The sequence below is a fragment of the Etheostoma cragini genome, chromosome 4 (genome assembly GCF_013103735.1).
Source record: "Etheostoma cragini isolate CJK2018 chromosome 4, CSU_Ecrag_1.0, whole genome shotgun sequence".
NCBI lineage: Eukaryota > Metazoa > Chordata > Actinopteri > Perciformes > Percidae > Etheostoma > Etheostoma cragini.
This window is the reverse complement of record NC_048410.1, coordinates 8,463,996-8,485,330: the sequence shown is the minus strand read 5'-3', so window position 1 is coordinate 8,485,330 and position 21,335 is coordinate 8,463,996. Positions and strand designations below refer to the sequence as shown.

Genomic DNA, 21,335 nt, shown 5'->3' with positions numbered 1-21,335 from the left:
TATTATAAGACAGATATAATCAGGTTGTCACAAAATGTACTTTATAATGTACTTATAATGTTGGCCTATTATCTTTCATGTGGCTCCCTTTAATAAAATGGGACATTATGTGACATCTGCACAATGGTCACAAGTATGTCCCCTGTGAGCTGCACCTCCGCTATCTCTCAGTGGCAGTCCCCTTGACCTGGTGATTAGGGCAGCATGTTTTGGTGTGGAGAAGCCTTGGGCAGGGTGGGGAAAGGCCTGTGTGAATCCAGCAGATTAACATTAGCTTTTCACTCCACCCATTCCCCTGACTAGTCACACACGCACGCACACACACACACAAACACACACACACACACACACACACACACACGCACACACCTGCATTCACGCACGTACAAGATACAAGACTTCCTGCAAATAAACCCATCAACAAATTATTTCTTCATATTTGTCAAATTGAACTGCCCCACACCAATTTAAAGATGAATACATGTGTGGAATGCAAAATCTAAAACAACATTCAATGTTGTGATCATTAAGTACCCTTCATTTACAGTAGTTACTGTAAACAACTTTTTTTCAGAATGTTACATTTCCTGTATTTCTTGGTTTAAAAATGTGCCAATTTTTTAGTCTGTTTAAGTCCAGAGTTGTTCTGGTTTGTGTGGCCGGTTGTCTGCTACGTAAACAATTAAATAAAGCCTTTGAGTGGATTGGATTTATTCATTTTTCGAGCTTTGTTTACAGAGGCCCTGAAGGTGTTACCTGATGAAAGATCAAGAGAAGAATACTTTAAAATTACACATTCTTTGCGTAGGGTCAAACATTAAACACAGAAAGACTATGGATTACTTAACTGCAAAACCCTTATTTAATTGTTTTACCAGTTTGCAATGAAAATTGACTACTGACAGTTATCTTTCAAATGTGGCTATATGTATTGTTTAAAAGAAAACACAGAGGTAATGTAATATGCTCCTTTGCCACTCTGTGATTCTTTTTTTTCTAAATTACTTTTCATCACAGTGTAATACCAGGGATATCGCTCTACCTTACAAGCAATTTTGAATAACTACAGAGGTTAATCATTGATAGGTGGATTATTTGGCCAGCATCCGATTTAGGTGCTTATCAGAGTATTTAAGTCTGGAGTCTCAGTAACAGTAACAGTAACATTAACAGTAACAGTGATGAAGACGGCCTTTTTCTGTTGTGAATGAAAAGCAAGTCTGATGAACACCAACTGAGTCTTTTGTTTTTGTTAAACTTTGCTGCTCTGTGTCTGGTTATAGGTTCAGGTGTTTCTGTTGGGTTAAGAAACAGTTAATGCAAATAATGCTAATGATTGGTGATAATTATTGTAGTAGCTTTCTATCTACATTGCCAGTTTATCACACAGTGAACATCACGCTGACATCACAACTTATCTCGGCCTTGGTATTTATTAAACTAATCAAAGTATCTCGGAATTAGGTTTGTGGGATATATGTAGCAGATAAGAAACAAAAATTGGATATTTGCATAACTAGAGAATGGAATTGGTTCAATTTTCAAGTTTACCTTAATATGCTAAACCTTTACACTGTTGAAACATAGCTTTAACTTTTCATAGATTTACAGCACAAATAGTCTCAAGAAAGAGAGGACTTACCTTGACCTAATCTACTCGTTTGTTCAGTCACCATGTTCTCCCCTGCTGTATAAAATAAGGTGTAGCATCAACGTTTATAGTATTATGGTAAGTCACTCATGGAATAATCAGAATAAACTCATCCTTCACCTATGTATTGTTGAAAAACTACCCTACTATATGGCAGTATTATTCAGAGCAGCCCTTAGGCAAAATGTTTCGTTTAGCGTCAACAAAACTTAATAAATTACCCTTGTGTTATGCAAATAAAATGTCTTTGCTCACCCACAAATTACTTTTATATTCCGCTAATGGCCAAGGGCTGTCAATAATAGGTTGTCTTTGAATTTAGAAAAGACACGCTTAATGATCACAAAATGCCAGGTACATTAACTTTACTACCTTTACTTTATTTTACTTTGCTCCCGCATATGCCATTGACAAATGTCCTCAAATATCATCCCTTCTGTATAGCAACAAAGAGGTCTGTTTGGCCTCTACATCTGCACCAGGGACATTATATCTTTCAACACACATTAAGACGGAAGAGTTACGTGCATTACATGCATATAGGTTTTTGTGTATGTCAAGGATTACTGCCTCTTCCTCTGCCTTAGTTTATATATTGCTAATAGGCTCCTTTAACACCAGTGACACCACATGACAGGGATTAAGCCAATTATTCTTGAAACTGCTTTCCATTATGGCATTAAAAAAGGGGTAGTCAGCAGGTAAGTTTACGTGGCGATCTGATACCTAAATTTCCACTGTCACTTGCCACACAAATGTGTTAATGTGGGCCCATTATCAGATTTCACATGTCATTCAGGTTATACAATTTAAGTTTGGTTGACGCTAAACGAAACATTTTGCCTAAGGGCTGCTCTGAATAATACTGCCATATAGTAGGGTAGTTTTTCATAGGTAGCCTATGTAAAAGGTCTTTATATAGATGACTGAGGCATTCATAACAAAACCAAAGCAAATCTATATTTAGGAGCATCTGCAGATCATGTTGTGCTATACGTGCATGCTGTTATGTGGAATTAGGGTGTTATGAGACAAGCATATGCTTTCTGTCTCATAATACCCTAATAGCACAATATAATCTGCAGATGCTCCTAAATACAGATTTGCTTTGGTTTTGTTATATTTACAGTATACACACAGTATATATATATATATGTAATATATATATCATATATCAAATTTGGTTAAAATTTGAATAAATTGTAAAACCTGAATGACATGTGAAAACTGATAATGGGCCCACATTAACACATCTGTGTGGCAAGTGACAGTGGAAATTTAGATTTTTGTAGAGAATAAAGAAAAAAAAATAGTTTCAAAGGATTATTTGAAGTTTACCTTATTTTTACAGTCTATGGAGTTTACGTGGCGATCTGACCCTGAGGACAGAATCTCTTGGCAGTGAGAAAAAGCCATCTGTTGCTGTTTAACCCTCCCATTAAAACACAGCACAAGGAAAAAAAAGCAGAGTGAATGTGGGAGCATGTGTGTGTGATAAAGAAATAGGCCGACTCAAATTCATTTGACTTTACCTTTTACTCCAACAGATAATGGGGAAAATAACAGTTTTTAATTTGGATGAAACTAAACCAGTTTAACGCATTTTAAAACTATTTTAGCTTTTGCGGAATTTTCTATACACATGTAACCTGGAGAAACACCTTCTTGTTGTATCCGTTTCTCCCCCACCTGGTATTTAAAGACCTTGAAACAGCAGCTCTTCCACTTAATGATTGGTCACTGCAGAGAAAGTGTGCTCTTACACTGTTGACTCTTATCGCTGCTGACCACAAAGCCACTAGAGCCGTATCTCCGAGGCTGACATTAATGGAGAGCACAGTGGTTTGTTTAAAGAGACAGGTCAATTTCTTTTTTGTCTGCTGTGAAGAAGATAGCAAGCAGAGATCCTGTTCACTCAAATGGGCCTTTAATTGAGAGCAGATTGGGCAGTTTGCTTCTGTGTGAATGCAGTTTACATTTATTGGCTAATAGAACAGAAAAGGAAATGTAAATTATGAATTCAATGAAGATGATTGGAATATGTGTTGTCTCTTTGAGCAGAGACCTTCTCAAAAAGGAAATTATTAAATTATTAAAATTGTATTTTCTTCATGTGGGAATGAAATTTGCATCCATACTTCAATGCATTCAGTCAGCAGAACTCTTCTGTCCCTCATTTTACATTGATTTTCTTTTCTGGTTCCTTCCCAAAGAGACTAATCTCTGTACAAGCATATCAGGAGCCAGGTCCGAGCCCCACCAGCTGTACTCTGGGGACAGTACACAAGTTGGTCTGTGGTCAATCAAGTAGCGGTTCAGGTAGCTCTCCTCGAGGCCCCTGGCCATCAACCCGTTAGACTGGTCCTGCAAAATGAGCAAAGAACAGGCCCGAGCCAGTCTATACATCTCAGAAACCAACCCCCCATACAATTCAGAGGTGTAGTAGTAGTCCCCTTCATTCTCCTCCACACAAGCTGATGAGACCTCCTTATCTTCGTAAGGAAATGCATTTCGTGGCATACCATAGAGCTCTGGGTGCAATGTGGCTACCAAGTCTCCTAGGATTTCCTCTCCCACAGGGGCCACAAACTCCTGATCAATGTCAGCACAGAAGATGTATTCAACCTCGCTGCCGATTGGGTTCCTGATAGCATCAGCAAGCAGGGTCATCCGGCGACGGGCCAGTTGGTCCCAACCAGGCAGCTCTGCAACAGGAACCACCTTCAGCTTTCGTTTTGGCCCCAACTTGATAGGGGGATCCAGAGAGCGGGGATTGTCTGTAAGAATGTAGTAGGTGACCATTTGACCAGGGAGAAAGTGGGTTTCAGCTGATGAGAGGAACCGTTGAACAAACTGGGCATAAGTTCCCAGCACGACGGCCAGCAGACCTGTATGGGTTTTCTGTTTTGCAAATTCAGCCCTGCGCCAAGTTGATTTACGGGTGTCACCCCACACTAAAGGAGCACCCCATGGGGTCTCCAGAGGAGTTTGTAGTGCTGTTGCCTTGATGACTGTCATGTCTGTCATTACTTTTCCCCCGTCCATTCCCAAGGCATGAAAGATAGGATGAGATGACTCCACACTGACAATGGCTTTCCGTCCATGGAGGAAGTCTGAAGCGGAAAAACATGTTTTTATTATTTAAATTTTAACACCACAGTAGTTGTTTTTTTGTTCGAGAAATGGTAGACTAGACATACTAAACTGGTCTTATTTTAGCTTTTTAGCTTTCACCATATGTCTGTGTCTGAAATATTTATAATAATCAATAACAATCAAGAGAAAATGCAAAAAATTGACCTTTCTGAACAGAACAGGACAGGATCTTAATAGCATGCGGCAACATAGTTGTGTTTACATTTACACTACCACAAGCACATTTTTCTATGTGCATTTAGTGAGACAAAATGTTACAGTGTTAGAATAAAACACATAATTCTGTACACTTACATATGAAAAGAGACAGGAGAAAACAGTACAGAACCAGTTGTTTTCTGGTCACTCTGACTGGTCCTGTTTGAAGGACAAACACACATGTTTATGCAATTATATGAAACCAGTACATGTTGTTATGCTCCTACAGTAAGCATTAATCACTTGGAGATGTTCTTTAAGCCCTGGTAAAAAGACTCAAGCTCATATATGAAAAGAATGTGCTGATACAAAAATATCACCCTTTGTCAGTGAAGTAACCTGCAATTGCACACATAATGTAATCTTTAAAGCGTATGCAATGTGTACAGTATATTCTGATGTTAGATATAACACACTTGATGTGCAGAGATTTAGGAGAAGAGATTGATTCTAAACCAAAGTTAGACATTACATGCGATAGAAGTTTAAGCCAAAGTAAATGTAGATTGATATTTATCTTCATTTTCTCCACTTTATATTCACTTGATGTGGATGCTTTCACACCAATTGAGAAAGGTGGGACAAATGAGCAAAAGTGTTTGAATTAACATATTTTTGCCTTCCTGGACATATTTTCTTAGGATCACATTACACGTAAAAACCTCTAATACAAGCTGTAGTGTTTTAACTTAGCATGTACAAGTACAGCAGTCATAAATCAATGACAAGTGAGGGGACAACAACCTGATGTGACACGAGCAGAAGAAGTGGAGCAGAAGCTGAGGTTGTACTGACCTGCGGGCTTCTTGAAGAATGGGAATAGCGCCATAATGTGACCTGCTGGTGGATAAACACACAAACCTTTGCCTTAGGTCACTATAACAAATTCTGCTTTTCTCTCTCTCTCTCTCTCTGTTTCCCTTCTGCTCAAACTCTCACGAATTTCTGGAACTATGCAGTTTAACTCACTGTTTTCCGCCAGCGATTGTTTTCTTACTTTCCTCCTTTCTCTTTCCACTCCCCTTTCTTCACATATCATCTTTCCCCTCCTTCCCCCTCATTCTTTTGCAGCATTCAAGTTTGGAGAAAAACCAAAGCAACCAGATGTGTGTAGAGTCTGAGGTAATAGGAGGAGCTGAGGAGTGGAGAATAAGACCTGATAGAGCTTAAAATAAAGTAAGGAGGAAAGTAGATTTAAACATGCTTTCTTCCCCCTCATGTTGGAAGAATGACGATTAACGCTTGACAATGGTTAATCACTCAAAAACTCTAGGGCAACCTCAATAAATGCTCATATTTTCCTCAAATGCATTTTCCTTACAGGAATTCCTACTTCACACATGATTTTAAGTGTTTCATAGTCCTTACTGGAGGAAAGTTAGTAGGAAGTAGGCGGACATCTGTATTTTAAACTAGGCTGCAGTTTGTCAACAGGGAGTTGTCATACTCTTTCTGTCCACAAGGTGGAGGCACTAAATAGGAAATATGAAACATGCCAATCAGGAGAAAACATAAACATTTTTTTTAAAGTTTCTAATAAACAGTATATATAATCATGCTCTATTCTTTAAGGATATTAAGAGACAAGTCTTTCAATAGTTTATTCCATAAAAAGCCCTCAAGTGGATCCTTATTTAGTTGTTGAACTCTTTGTGATGAAATTTGATGAATGTGTTTGAGGGATTGTGAATGTTGTGTTTCATTTTTTAAAAGATGTAAAAGTTTTTTTAGGACTGAAAGATGTTCAAATTCAATTTTTCTCAAGCTTGGGGACAATCCACAATTTTAAACTTGGAAGACTGTAACGCGTCTGCAGCCGTACTAACATCATCAGCATGACAACATTCTCCCAATAACAATGCTAGCATGCTGAGGTTCACCTGATATTGCGGCTAGATGAAGTAAGTCACCAATGTCATTAGGATTCAGCCTCTGGTATACATGTCAAATGTCTACAAAATTTCATGACAATCCATCGCCTAGCTGTTGAGATATTTCAGTCTAGACCAACAAAATGGACCAACCTTCTAGGCCAACACTGTCATCCATTTAGCCAAATGTCTGCTCACTAATGCATCTGCTCCCAACGCTTGTTGTCGTTTCTTGACAAAATCATCTTTGTATTCACGTTATACACATACGTATGTGATTTTTTTTTTATTGAGTTGGCTCTGTAGACTGACGAAAGCACTAAAACCTTTATTCAAATTAAGTTAAATTTCTCACCAAGCACTACATTCTCATTATACCACAGTTTGTTTCTTTAGTGCTGCCAGAGGCTCAAACACACTCACAAGGTCACTTTGCAGTTTATTAAGATAAATGTCATTATTTCTTGTACATCCATACAGAAATTGCAACATGATATTGGTTTGTGTAAACAACTTTAGACTGAAGGGTCAGTCAAAAACCAGAACATAAAGTAAACAGCACAGGCTACACTAAAGAATGGATAAATTACAGGGTGCATGTGAAGCATTGCCCCAAACATTGTCTTTTTCCTGACACCTTGTTGGCAGAGAAGCAGGGCAGGCAGTTCCAAGCTGAAGGTTGGAGACTCTGCATATGGGATTCATAGCTATTCATGTCATAAATACTTGTACACCATGTGGTAATGAGTATGCACATTTATTACAGCATATATTAAGGCGTTCAAGATGAATGTGCTTGAAGATTGTGGTGCAGAGCCCCCTATTCTACAGAGTTTCTGGTTTCTGAAGTGTAATAGGTCCATTAATATCAAATAAATAATGCCAAAGAAGTCATTGTAATGCAATACTCTGTTAACGATTCAAGGAACTGTTTGTTGTTCGCATTTTGCAGATGATAAACAACATGTTAGCCACTCGGACCTTCACTGAAATACACGGAAGCTTTTTGACAGCAAATATTTTGGCAGTGCTCATTTGATTTTTACAGATATTAAGTGAACTATGCCACAAGAAAATAAACTGTTCAAGGGTCTGATACTGTATATAGTATTTCCATAAACTATGAGGATCCTTAGAAAAATATTTCATTTAATGCAGCATTGTACTTGTACAAAATTAAACAAATAGCACAAAGAAGATTAATCTGTAATTTTCCTCCACTTTGAATGTATCGCTACTCTCCAACTGAAAGAAATCCTATCCGTTGTTACTGTTACCAGAGTAGAGGTTGCTTCTGTTTTATCTTTTATAATAGTGTATTGGTACAACTGTAGAGTCTCATCTCCATACCTTTATAGTATATAATCTTTTTACACAATATATTTCTCTTAATACTCAGAATAGGATTTTGTTACTTTCTTGAGCTCTGTTGACACCCTGAGAATACATCTTTCGTCAACAAAGGTCAAACATATTAAATTGCGGATTGATTTTGAATTTTGCTCATTTGGAATGTATGCTGACTTTAATTTCATGACTTTAGGTCAATATTTTAAAGATGATTGTTTTCCTCTAAAGTGAGTAGGTGTTTCATAATAGTGTGAAAGATATTGAAAATAAAACATATGCAATATGAATTGAAAAGGAAAAGATCTTTTGGAAAGTAAAGATTTTAGATGAGTTTTCAAAACCATATTACAACTGTTGTCTTTGTATAATATATAGATTATATAGAGATACTTATACAAAACATATATTCTAAAGGTGGCATGCTTAAGCAGGCAGTGAAGAGAAGAGAGACAAGGCTTTCCCCTCTTTTCTTATGATTTAAATGCATTCACTTGCACTACATGGAGATACATTTTGTAGCAGAGAGGCCCTAAACAAGTTTTGAATCTTATGTAGACTGGACATATTTCATGACTGAATGACAGAATTAATAGATCAATAGTGATTGGCAAATGAAGGTAAAGAGGTGAGATATGCAGCATTTCTTTTTTTGGTGGGTGGAGGGGGGGGAACTACAGAACTAAGTGGAAGAGTTCACTTCACTGTATTTTTTCTCTTCTCCTCCACTCATCCAATGTCTGATCCCATCCCCCTGCTTCCTATCTCCTCTTTGCCTTGTTCCTCTGCTCAACAACCAACACATAACCATGCATCCCCCTAATCTAATATATTTCTTCTCTTCTTCCCTCTTCTCCTCCTCCCCTTTCCTCAAGGCCTTCAATTGCGGTCATCATCTATCATCTCAAACAGGGCCTGCAGCAGTCGGTCATCTCTGTGCCTGTACGGCTTGGTGCTGTAGAAGCCATCAGTGTAGTCACTGTAGACACTGTCCTCGGGGGCCCGGCCCTGGTACTTGTTGATCATGTCCAGAGCCTGGTACAATGATTGAGAGGGGAGTCTTGTTGCAGGAGGAGAGAGGCTCTGGCCCGGCTGCTGCTTCCTCCAGGTGGAGGAAGTCTTGGCTACGGACTGGGGCTGCTGCAGGGCAGGGGTCTGCCTGTTAAAGGCCGTCTGAAGAAGACGCAGCAGGGCCATGGAGGGGGAGTAGGGTGGATTTAAAGGCTTTTTGGGGCCCTTCTCTGGGTTGGAAGGAAAGGAATCTTGTGCAGTCTCAGTCTTTGGAGGTTGATAGGCCTTAGTGGGCTCCTGTGTCACCAGACAGACAAAGAAGAGGCAGGTTATTGGTAGGTGAAGTGAGACAAACTTGATTCACAGTGTGTAAGCATACATATATTGAGTTGCGGTTACATTTGCTGCAATTTCTACACTGTTCACAAAATATGGATATAACATAATCAAATTTAAACTGAATGTCAACACTTTAACCTCATAGTTATTGTTTTATTCAAAAACGTCCTGGAGTGCATATAAAAAACAGCTATAAACTGTGCTTACTACACTAACACCGCAGTGTATACAGTATAAAATTATTATTTCCAACCATCACATTTGCTCTGTCCTTGAATTCATTTCAAGTCCAACTAATGAGATCTGCATCAGCCTCGGATTTACTTTTAGGTTCATGCTAATTGATAAATGTTAGCATGCTAACATGCTATACTGGGATGGTAACATGGTCATTATATCTGCTTAAAAGCAGCATGGTAGCGTTGCCACTGTGAGCATGTTAGCATGCTGTATATTTAGCATTTAGTTCAAAGCACTGCATTGCCTAAATACAGCCCCATGGAACTGTGAGAATGATAATGTGATAATATCACTTGGCTTTTCCTTTTGTTATCAAGTTTCTTATTCTCAGTCCAATTCTCTATAACATGACACAGCTTCTATATGACATGTTAACGTGACACAACATACCCACTCTCACACATTCTTCTACATCTAAACCAGGCTTTTAGTTCGTCAAAAAATAAATACATTAAAGTGTTTATTTTGTCAATAACCTTTTAGCTTTACATGCTGTTGCCTTGTACTCACCTCCATCATGTCATCCATATGCTCCACACCACGGCGGTCATTCTGCACAGCATTGTAGGGAATGTACACTCTAGGTTTCTTCATGTGCTCTGGCTTCTCTGATGTCCCATGAAGAATCAGCTTCCAGTCCAAAATCTGACCTTTGTTCTGCATACGGCCTGACTGTGAGAAAGAATATTGTTGATTGGATCTCCGGAAAAACTGGCATTAGCTCAGCAATTATGTAAACAAACATCAAGGAACCAAATGTCTTCTATCAACCAATGTGTGTAACTCACAGTATCTATGATCTTTAGGGTCCATGTACCAGCAGGATCTTCTCCCCATGTATGGACAGACATGAAGTCCCAGTTCCTGAAGCCATTAGAGGATGTGTCCCTCTCCCGCTCAGCCAACAGCACTGTGCTTGTGCCTGATGGAAACCCATAACAGATAGATCAGTTGAGCACTTGGTTAATTCACTCAAATATGTGTGTGTGTGTGTGTATGTGTGTATGTGTGCAAGTCTCTAACCGGCTGGGGAGGTGAGTGTTATGTGTAGGTCCCCTCTCCTGGTGTATTCAATACTGGCTTCCACCTGCACATGCTCCAATGAGCGGACTGCGTTCTCCTGCCCTGCACAGGCTTTGGTTGGAATCTCTATAGTGATCTCCCCTGCTGCTTTCAGCTCCCTGTGGGATGCATTAAAATAGCTGGGAATGAGACACACAAACAGCTCGCATTTTCTTATTACTGTTTGTAGGTCTGGTAAACAGCAGCAGAGTGGAAAAAAAACAGCTATTGCTACAACTACTAGACACATTATATAGTTCAATGACAATCCCACATTTTGGAAATATCTAAGACATCACCAGCGTACACAAGATGCACACACAACTTTGGTCATTCATTTGCAAAAACAGTTAATCCCCATCTCTCCCAGAAAAGAATGAAAGGATTTCCGTGTTCAAGCTGGCATAAAGCTGGAGGGGGCTGTAGACGACCAAGCATTGACAGAAATGTGGAGCCAAATCCACAGGATTAGACAGGGATGTAGCAAGGTAATGGGGAATCTGGGTGTTGGCGCTATTGAGTCTTGTAATCCAAAGCAAATTGCAAAATAGACACTTAAAGGAACACAGAACTCTGTATGGCTGTATGTCTACTGGTGTAAAAATGTGAAATCAAAAGGCTGTTTCAAGGACAAAGTATAACAGCTGAGAATTAGCCCTCAACCTTCTTGGTTTATTAACCCATAAAGGAATGCTAACAGAACATCTGTTTAGACAACCGAAGGGGGGGGGGGGGGGGGGGGGGAGAATTATTTTCCGTAGTTTGTTTGCAGCTTGTGGGTTTAGTTATTTAATCCCATTGATAACAATTAAAGTATTAAGAATTGATAATTTAGCACAAATTTAAATGCTCTCAGCTGCCATTATGAATAAAAGTCATGAATCCTTCTAAAAATGAATTTTGATTCATTTTAATGGCACAGGAAGACCTCCCAGGCTTGAGACCTGTTAACCTCATGAGTCCAGTCAAAGCAACAGATGCGTCTTTAATAACACAGATCATCTGTTTGCTTTGTAGGACTTAAAATGACAGGACAGAAGGAAACAGAGCTCTGTCTATAGCTCTTAAATTAGATACTGTATCAGAATGTGAAAATGTAAGTGTAGACTGTAACAGTGAATTTTAACAGTTTGGGCTCACAAATTATACCACAACATTGGAATGCTGGTACTAATGGTTATACTGGTTACAATCCCATATATGAGAGATAAGCTGTATTGAGCAGCTATGTGTATCATATAAAAAATCAGTGGCCCAAAATCGTGGGTCATTGGGAAAGCAACACACAAAAATAGAAAGCTAGAAGAGAGCACCCGTAAAACCTTCACATACCTGGGCTGGAAAGAATCATCCCTGACAATGCATTGTTTCTTTTCAGGCACATGCTTCCAAGAGGCCGGGTCAGCGAGGTCCACCAGTGCTTTAGCATTGAGAAGGCCGAAGCCGAAGCGGCTGTTGACCATCAGCCCCGCTCCGTTCTTCTTCCAGCCTGGGTTATTGGCCAAAGGATCAAATTCTGAGGTCCAGACCACAATGTGCTGCAGGTCTCTCCAGGTAAGATCTGGGCTGAGGGAGTGAAGAAAGATAGGGAGGAAGACCATTGTAAATTTTACTGTGAATATCACATGTGACAAAGGTGTTCAATTTGCAGCAATGCATACTTTTGTTCCAGTGCCAGGGCAAATATACCAGCAGCCAGGGGGGCAGAGGCCGATGTTCCAGTGTGAGTCTGAGTGCACTCATTGTGCAGATCAGCACTCGTCTGAAAGCAGGCAGGCAAAGTGCAACACGAAAAATAAATTTAAGTATTAGGATAACATTCAATAACATGACAAGACTACTTAAAGTTACTGGACACGACATTATTTAACATGATATAACAACGTAAAGACACAGCATAACAAAATATCATACCAGGTGTAGTTACTTACAATCCTCTGGTCGGTGTAGTCTCCACTGCTGTATGCTGTAGCCAGAGTGGAGGAGCACTTCTCAGCGTACCACGGGGACAGGCCCTGCTGGGAGGCACTGCTGATTGAGATGGTGTAGATGCTGTCTGTGTAACCGTCACAGTCACAGTTATCACCCTGGCGCCCACCATTACCCGATGCCCAAACAAAAATAGAGCCTTTTCCACCACGACCCTTCGGAAGACAGAGAGTCAGATGAAGATGACAAGAAACACTAGATTTGTTTCAGACACTGACTGATTCTGATACTTCTGAGTAACTCAAGCATTAAATAGTCAATGTCTAATGTAGATCTTGGTGGCTGACTTATGGCTTTATTTGTAGCAGCTGAATACATTATGCTCATTGATTCTGTACTAATTCCCATCAATGCTGCAGATAACAGCTCCCATTAGGAATCTCAGTCTAAGATCACATCAGCTGAGTGTGAACAAAATCTGCCTCTCTTCTCATTTACCTTCTGGATACCGTATTCAAATGCCTTCTGGGCCAGGCGGCCAGGGCCCTCCACTGTCTTGCCATCATCGTTGGGTCCCCAGCTGGCACTGTAGATGTCCACATGGTTTGGATTGAACCCAATAGAGCTGGCCTCGATGGCATCAGTCACAATCCCATCCAGCATACGAATCCCTGAGCAGAGAGATGCAGGAACATCATCCATTTTTGACCACATTGTAAGGATGTAAGGATTGTAAGTAAAGTTGATATCACATGTTGTAATCCACTAACTCAGAAAGAGGAAATGAAATGCATTAAAGCCCTTAATTTAAAGTGTCGAGTTTTAGAGCAGCAAGATCTGGCATGTTCATATTTTAAGATGCAGTAAAAAACACCCTGGCCCTTCAGATGTTGCAACCTGTAGATTGTAAATCTATTGTTTGGGTGGATTAGAGCTCAGTAATTTTGGAGAGTAATAATATGTAGCTATCTTGTGAAAAAATCACATCCTTTTACACTGATTTGATTAATAATCAATTAAATCCCACATAGCAGTGACAGCCACCAGAACTATAACAATTTTACTCTCCGTTACCAGACGCTTATTTCACACAGACACAGCTTTATTGTGATGTAGCATGCTCAAAATTAGATTTTTACAAAAAAAAGAAGCTCTTACCTCCAACCTTGGAGTTGTATGCCACCCCAACACCACATTTATTGTTGTCTGCCTGCATAGCGATCTCCCCAGCACACCTAGTCCCATGTCTATGAACCAAATTACATGTTTTTGTGGTACACCAAATTATACAGTATCTATATATATATATATATATATATATATATATATATATTTTTTTTCCACTAATCCTGCATAAATTCCATGCATTCATCAAGTCAGTAATCAGGCATGATTTGTACAAACACATACGCGCATACATTTAGATTCAAATGAAAGTTTCTGCTGTGCTTCTTTTGGCAGGAATCTCACTGCATTGTGTTTCCCTAATGGTTATTTTGAACTGTTTTATCTGCCCTTATTATTTCATACGATGCAAACTCATTACAAAAAGCCACTTTAATGTTTGATTGCCTAACTACTCTAGTAAAAAGGTCATGTTTAATGTAGATTGGATTGTAAAACAGGGTCATTGATGGTCTCTTGTTGTGTAGCTCTGTAATCATCCATCTGAAATTGTAGGCTTTGAACTGTTAAGTATACTGATTACAAAAGAGCACAGTGCTGTTGGCAGAGAGAAGTGTGTGTGTGTGAGAGTGTGTGTGACAGCATGCAGAGGATGAGTCATCAACTTCAGGTATGTTTGTATGTATGTGCACTTGGAGCAGAGAATAACAAGATGCAGTAAACTGAATCCTTTGTCTTCCAATCCTGTGGCAGAGTCTGCTTAATATGTTCAACTACTTTGTGCCTTCATAATTCTTATTTATTATTATAATGTGACGCACCCAGTAACAATCAAGTCCAAGCCAAAAAAAGCCCAGGTAAAGTGAGAATGTCACATCTCAACAGTTAACTCACTTGTTTTCATTAGTGGAGTCATATCTGGGGAAGGGGTCCGGGTCGTTGTCATTGAAATCGTAGCTGGCTGCTGCATCCTTTAACAGAAATAGGCTGAGTTCAGAGAACATCAGTGACGAACACCTTAAACACACATTTGTCAAAGCCAATCTGCTGTCATGGAGACACTAATGATAATTCACAAGAGGGGAGAGTGTTGTGTCTAAATGGTGAAACAACACATATTGAATGACATTGAGGATATAAGGGCACTTGTCAACAAAAATCTTTTTAAAACATGCAGATTACTTGAAAATGTGTTTTTGCCTGAGGGGGTTGTGTTCTAATTTGACAGACTGCTACAATGTATGTGGTGTGGTAAGTCGTGTCTTTCCTCAGTTTTTGTCTTTCCCATCATTCTCCCACACTATAAAATATAATTAAATGTACAAATTATCTTTTTATTAAAGAGGAAATGAGAATGAATGCTTCCTTTCAGTTTCTTTTTTAACAGCTTTAATATCTGATTTAAATCAGATGCCTGTGACTGTCATTTTAGAATTACGGCGATTAAGTTGTGCAAATGTGAGCCGCTCATATGCCTTGATTGTTAGGGATGAGCGTCTCGGATGATTGAGCTTCTTTGATTAATCAGCATTAACTTAATTACAGTGTGAGTTGTTTTCATCAGCCCTGTTGTCATACAGGATTTCTTCTCTCCTTCTCTCCCTCAATCCCTCCCTTCCTCTTCCGTTCTTTTGCACAGGCAAGGAAGCGGCTTCTAAAAGCATCAGCTCTGTTTGAAACCAAACCACAAATAGGGCTTTTCAAGGCGTTTACAGTTCCTCTTAACCGGAGAAACTATGCCAACATGAAACCTGGTTGAGTTCCCATTCAGTCACACCCCCTTTCACCAGCTTGTTATTATCTGCATACCCATTTGGACTGTCGAAAAACTAAATATTTTCACATTCTGCATCCCTTAATGCAAGGAGTCATTGAAATTTAAATTAGCATCACAGCAAAATGCCCAATTTGCATGCAGGAATCAAAAACCCAAAAGCTCTTTGGATGCAGGCATTATCATCCAGAAGATCTATTACTGTCTTTATGAATTGCCTTGTAAGGTGTCACCAGCAGCGTTGCTATGGCAACGGCAGACCCAGACGACAGAGGCTGTCTCCATGGAAACGATATCTTACGTAGTTGGAGTAGATGTCTGTGTGGTTCCACTCCAACCCGTCATCCAGAACGGTGATGACCACTCCTTTTCCTGTGATGCCTTTCTGCCACACAGGAATCACATGCAGGTCCAGCTTCGGCAGTGAAGAAGAAGTCCGTGTGTCTTGCTGGAAAATAGGGACAAAAGCACAACATTTCTGTAATTCAACCTAAATTGGATCATGGATTATCTCTAACGCTCCAAACAGGTTTTATTATCATATGTGTTAAAAAGGTCAGCCAAAGTCCTCCAGCTCTTTAAACCTGTCTGTTCTTCCACTGACCTTTACAGAAATTCAGTACTTGATTGTTGGCTTGTTGGGGCTTAAGTCCTCTCCTAAGGCCCTCCCATTTGTAGGCAGATTGCTGCCAGACTGTCAAAATGATTGCGTGTATTTTGTGTTGTCTAATAATACAGCAACTAGTGATTAATTTCATCTACGAGATGCCTACGCACAGCCTCAATACGTGCTGTGTTTCAAGCCACAGTTCTCCTCGCTCGACTCACATTTAATCACCCTGTCAGATTGTTAAGAAATCCATCTCTGAGGCCATAGAATATTACATGTAGAGTGAGAGAGCCTGTTTTTAAAAAGAAAATCAGCAGGCACTGAGGGAGAGTGAGCAGGGTCCATGCTTGCTTGCTTGGGGAGTATGATTCAGAGATGGAGACAGCTAGGACTAAAAAAAAATCTCACTTTGCTCTTTCGCTCTTTGCGCATTATGCACAGACACTGCGGAACGCCACCCCAAGACGTGACTCATCCCTCTGATGTATCACCCTTTTTTCCCTCTCCTTGGCCCCCACTTTGACATCCTGTTTTCACTCCATCTTCTCATGTCTTTACCTCCCTTTCTCTTTGACAGTATCACTTGCAGCTGACAACAAATACAACAAAATTCTCAATGTGAATACACAACAGATGTCGTACTTTAACGCAATGTGTATTAATAGCAATTTGCTAAAGAGGATTTCATTCCCGACCAGCTCATATCTAGAGCTTGGCTGTTTTGGTGTAACACCAAATGACTCAGTTGTTGACACTGGCAGCAGCTGAGGGGGCTCTCAGTGGCCTGCCACGCATAGATTTTATTGGTACACAGAAAAACACACACAGCAGCTTATGCAATTCTCTCTGCAGCTTTACATATAAAACAAGTGAGTGGACACACATGCCGGATCACAATGAGATCCCCCGATGCACAATTAACACTGACTGACACTTGCACAGCAATGAATGCGCTCTCTCTCTCTCTCTCACACACACACAAACACGCACACATGCAACACACACACACACACACACACACTCCACACAACCATGCAGGTAGGCAGGAGAAATTCCAAGTATGAGTCACTCCTTGATAAAATTATCAGGCACTCACTGGTCATAGACAGAAATACTCATCCTGTTCTCAGGCATACCTCCCCCCCCCATACTACAAATCTTAGTCTTCTGAGGTTAGAAGACTAGGTAAAAGTCTTCTAACCTCTCCCCCTTTCCTCATTGTCATTTGTGCATCTTTATGTGCAAATACTAGAGGTTGGCAGGTGGTTGGTTCAAAGAACACACCTGTAACCATTTTTTCTTCTCAATGTTTTACCTATTTCTACAAAGCTTTTGTCCTTCCTGGACAGACAATGAGAATGACTCACGATGCTTTATATGAACTTTACTGTAACAAGGGCTGATGTGGAAACACACTAAGCGGCACTTTAAGGCCAATTCCATTAGTCTCATCATCCCTCATCGGAAAAAAATGATTCACCTCAATTTGTTTTCTTATTCCCCATAAGCGTGTGACTCATGTTTGGTTAACGCAGGTGCGGAGAAGTGGAAGCAGAGAGAACGTAGATGAGAATCTCTCTCGCTTTTCCGAATGCACACACAAACACTGATGGAACACACATTTTCATCCAGATTTTTTGTCAAATCTATTCTCGGCTTGATCAATTTGGACTAATCAGACTAAATATTACAGTAAGTTTAGTAAATCCAATTACTTTTTTGGTATGTTGGCATTAACATTTAGTCGAATATTATATTATATTACAGCAACATATTATGATAATTGGTCAGAATTAAGCTTTATTATGGAGTTCCGAGCTAAAAACAATAATTAATTAGTTCATCAGTAGACATCAGCAACGTTTTTCATTAATTAATTGTTCGACTGTCCACTATTGTCCCCATTTTCTGACATATTATGGACTAAACAATTGAATTTAACTAATTGTTAGTTAAATTCTTAAAAATGTAGTTGTTGGCAACCCCAATGGAGTAACTTATCTTAATTATTTTAAGACACATTAAACACATTCACTCCATTTTCCCTAAAATGCATCCATCCACTGTTATATCAACTGTCAAGGAAACAGTTGCTGAGTTCAATCCAAGCTTATGGATCAAAGTCAGTAAATATGTCATTCAAAGTGGTAAACGGCAGGGTCAGCCTACATTCAGGATAAAGTAAATGTTTTAATAATGGATCTGGAAAGGGATGCACAGCTGTGACAATCAACTGTTCTCTAATGGGCTAAACCATCCAATTCAGGGTCATAATGCACGGCGCTCTACTCTACTCCATCCTGCTGGATTACAGTCCCTCAACCCCTCTCATCTCCACACAGACTGTTACCAATTAAGCAAATGGCTCTTTTTGACTAGAACTGCATAATAGCATGCTATTGTTTCATTGTTTTCATGTTATTTCCATCTTTACATTTCTGCAAGCATGCATGCATACAGACTTACTGACACAGCCCTGTGCACGTACATATGCACATACATTGCTAACGCACACATAAACTGCACGCGCACTCAGAGGCACGAGGTCCCTGTGACAGAGCAGTGCAAAGTGTGGAGCTGTCCAGCAGTCGAAAGGCTTCAGAGAGTCTCAGGGGAGGACAGACCAGCTACTTGCAAACAGAGGGTTCAACCAGACACAACAGAAGTGCATAACATATGACCAGCAGCCTGAACATCAATTTAAATATGTGGTTTATGGAGCTCTGGAAAGTACAGTGTTCAAATATTTTCTAAATAGAAAGATCTTTAAAACCAGCAAGAGCATTTGTTGAGCCTAGTTTCTTAATTCTCATCTGCTGCTTTGTGTTATGTGTAAGATTCAAGCCTTATTGGAGCCTCACCAGGTACCACTGCTGGTTCCACATGGGATCGTCAAACAGCTTATCCACTGGGCAGTCCCTGCACTCCCTGAGGGAGGCTCGCTTGCTGCGTCGTTTCTCATACTGCTGCTCTGCCCACAGCACCTAAACACAGATAAAAGGACACATATATTTAATATTTTAAACTGAGACAAATTGATTGTGCACAGAGCAAGACAAGCTGATAGCTAAAAGTGGCCACTCACCCGATCATCCTCCGACAGCCGCCTGGTGATGTGGCTGGCGCTTCGTTTCATTCTGCTAGGATGAGTGTGGTGTTTGAACAAGAAATGGTCTTCCAGGGCCCCGATCTGCAGAGAGGAATCATGAGACAGGCTGAACATTTGATAGGAAATGACATAATACCAGCCATCTGGTCCAGTCTTAAAACATTGTTAAGCTTCAGGATTTCCATTTTTGGCAGGTGCAACGATGAAAACAGTTACATTCAGACATTCATATTTCACTACAGTGTTCATCTCAGTTGCTACCTTTCTTTTATCAATGATAGACAGTCTGTTATTTTTTAGTAAGTGGATTGTAAACCACATATTTGTAAACAGCCCAAATAGCACATAGCACAAAATTCGGAGCCCTCTAGAAACATTTTATATAGGGACCCACACACCACATCCACAGCTATACATTCTACCATCTTTTTGGGCCCTCTTCACACGAGGGACCTAGGTACTCAGTCCCCTTTCCCCCCCAGTCAGACGCCCCTGGTTGGAAATCAGGTTGTAGCGGGCATAGAGCATTTTCACATTTTATTTTAATTAATCATAACTGAATTAAAACCAAGCACAGTGTACAGGGCCTACATTCATGTATGCTTTGTTTTATGGATGCTTTACATGTACTTTGGCAAAAGTCAAGTATTTTAAGTAAAGTCACAATGTGTCCATTCCTTAGTTGACATTTTTGATGACATTCAGCTCTTTATACAGAAGTGTTTTTAAATTAATATAATATAATATTAAAAACTATATTTAAGTGATTATGGTTCTGACACAGTGAAAGAAAACTGCACATAGTGTGCCTCAGTAAGCACGACAGCTCAGATAATCATTGGACGTTGCTGTTCAGAGCTGTTGAACTACAGGTTTCATTTTAATGAGCTGCCCTTATGATTCAGACTCATGTTCTATGGGAGAAGACAGCATCAGTCATTGTAAAATGATGGGAAAGACAGGGACGTACAGGGAAAGGAAAACCGGAGTTATCAGCAATGTGTCAACAGTGAGTCATGGATTGATTAAATCCTTCTTTAATTTAGCAGGATGCTGAAAATGTAGGCTACTAAGTGCTTGTGGGTCACAATAAAAAGCAATGAGTTTCCAGTGAAATGGTCTTCTAATGAGCAAATCCTAAAAATGGATAAAGCTATTGGTTGGTTCCACAGCTAATATTGTAGGCTGCAGGCTTCATTTACATTTCATGATTTATTCTGCTTTTATGGTTTCTATTGGGTTGCTGTTGCATTAGATGTTTGATATTAAAATGAAACAGTGTTCAGGCCCCAGTTTGCTTTTATATTACACCAAATAAAGAACATCCATTACAACTGCCTGCACACACAACTTTTTTTTTGTTGATGTCTAAACGGGTGCTTGGGTTTTGGTAGCCGCTCCGGGACATTTGGTGCCTACCTGTCGGACCAGTTTGTAGTCCAGATCTCTGGCAATCCCCTCTGCAGCGGCCAGTCCACCCGGGATCTCCACTGCCCACTCGTTCAGGTACTGTCTGTCCCTGTAAGAGGACTCCAGCGACCGGGGAACCACGGAGAAGAGGAGGGCGAAAACACAACACATCACCGCTGGACGACATCTCACTTCCATCTCCGAGGAAATTCGACCAGATGAAAAAAAAAAATTATGTAGCCTACAAACAGCTTAGATGCTCCAAAGAAATCAGATAAAACTCCGAAATGTTTTGTTGTGATAAGAAAGAGATTCCCTTGTTTTCTGGTTAGCGTATCTCTTAAGAAAGCTGGCTGAGATGGAGGGAGCGAGAAACTGTGCGTTATTCGTCTGCCGAGGAGAGGAAATACTGGTCATGGGGAGGGCTGGTTTGTACGTTGTGTGTGTGTGTGTGTGTGTGTGTGTGTGTGTGTGTGTGTGTGTGTGTGTGTGTGTGTGTGTGT

The 21,335-nt window shown here is 40.0% G+C and overlaps 2 protein-coding genes across 3 annotated transcripts; both read right to left on the bottom strand.

The window, feature by feature from the left end:
* Positions 1-3,172: 3,172 nt before the first annotated feature.
* LOC117944096 (globoside alpha-1,3-N-acetylgalactosaminyltransferase 1-like) lies at positions 3,173-6,498 on the bottom strand. Of its 2 annotated transcripts, XM_034870653.1 has the most exons (3): positions 5,801-6,498; positions 5,102-5,164; positions 3,173-4,764 (listed from the first exon to the last, which is right to left on the bottom strand). In XM_034870653.1, exons 1-3 carry the CDS (start codon positions 5,832-5,834, stop codon positions 3,830-3,832), a joined length of 1,032 nt encoding a protein of 343 aa, XP_034726544.1. In that variant the 5' UTR covers positions 5,835-6,498; the 3' UTR covers positions 3,173-3,829. The 2 variants fall into 2 exon arrangements, with proteins under 2 accessions (XP_034726544.1, XP_034726545.1); XM_034870654.1 differs by lacking the exon at positions 5,102-5,164 and having other exon boundaries at positions 5,801-6,015.
* Positions 6,499-7,302: 804 nt separating this feature from the next.
* Positions 7,303-21,283, bottom strand: pcsk1 (proprotein convertase subtilisin/kexin type 1). The gene is made up of 14 exons (XM_034870651.1): positions 20,842-21,283; positions 19,399-19,503; positions 19,175-19,297; positions 16,005-16,151; positions 14,824-14,900; positions 13,963-14,051; positions 13,303-13,475; positions 12,807-13,019; positions 12,537-12,637; positions 12,208-12,441; positions 10,837-10,994; positions 10,602-10,735; positions 10,324-10,485; positions 7,303-9,531 (listed from the first exon to the last, which is right to left on the bottom strand). The coding sequence occupies exons 1-14, from the start codon at positions 21,028-21,030 to the stop codon at positions 9,103-9,105; spliced, it is 2,334 nt and encodes a 777-aa protein (XP_034726542.1). The 5' UTR covers positions 21,031-21,283; the 3' UTR covers positions 7,303-9,102.
* Between the last annotated feature and the right edge of the window lie 52 nt (positions 21,284-21,335).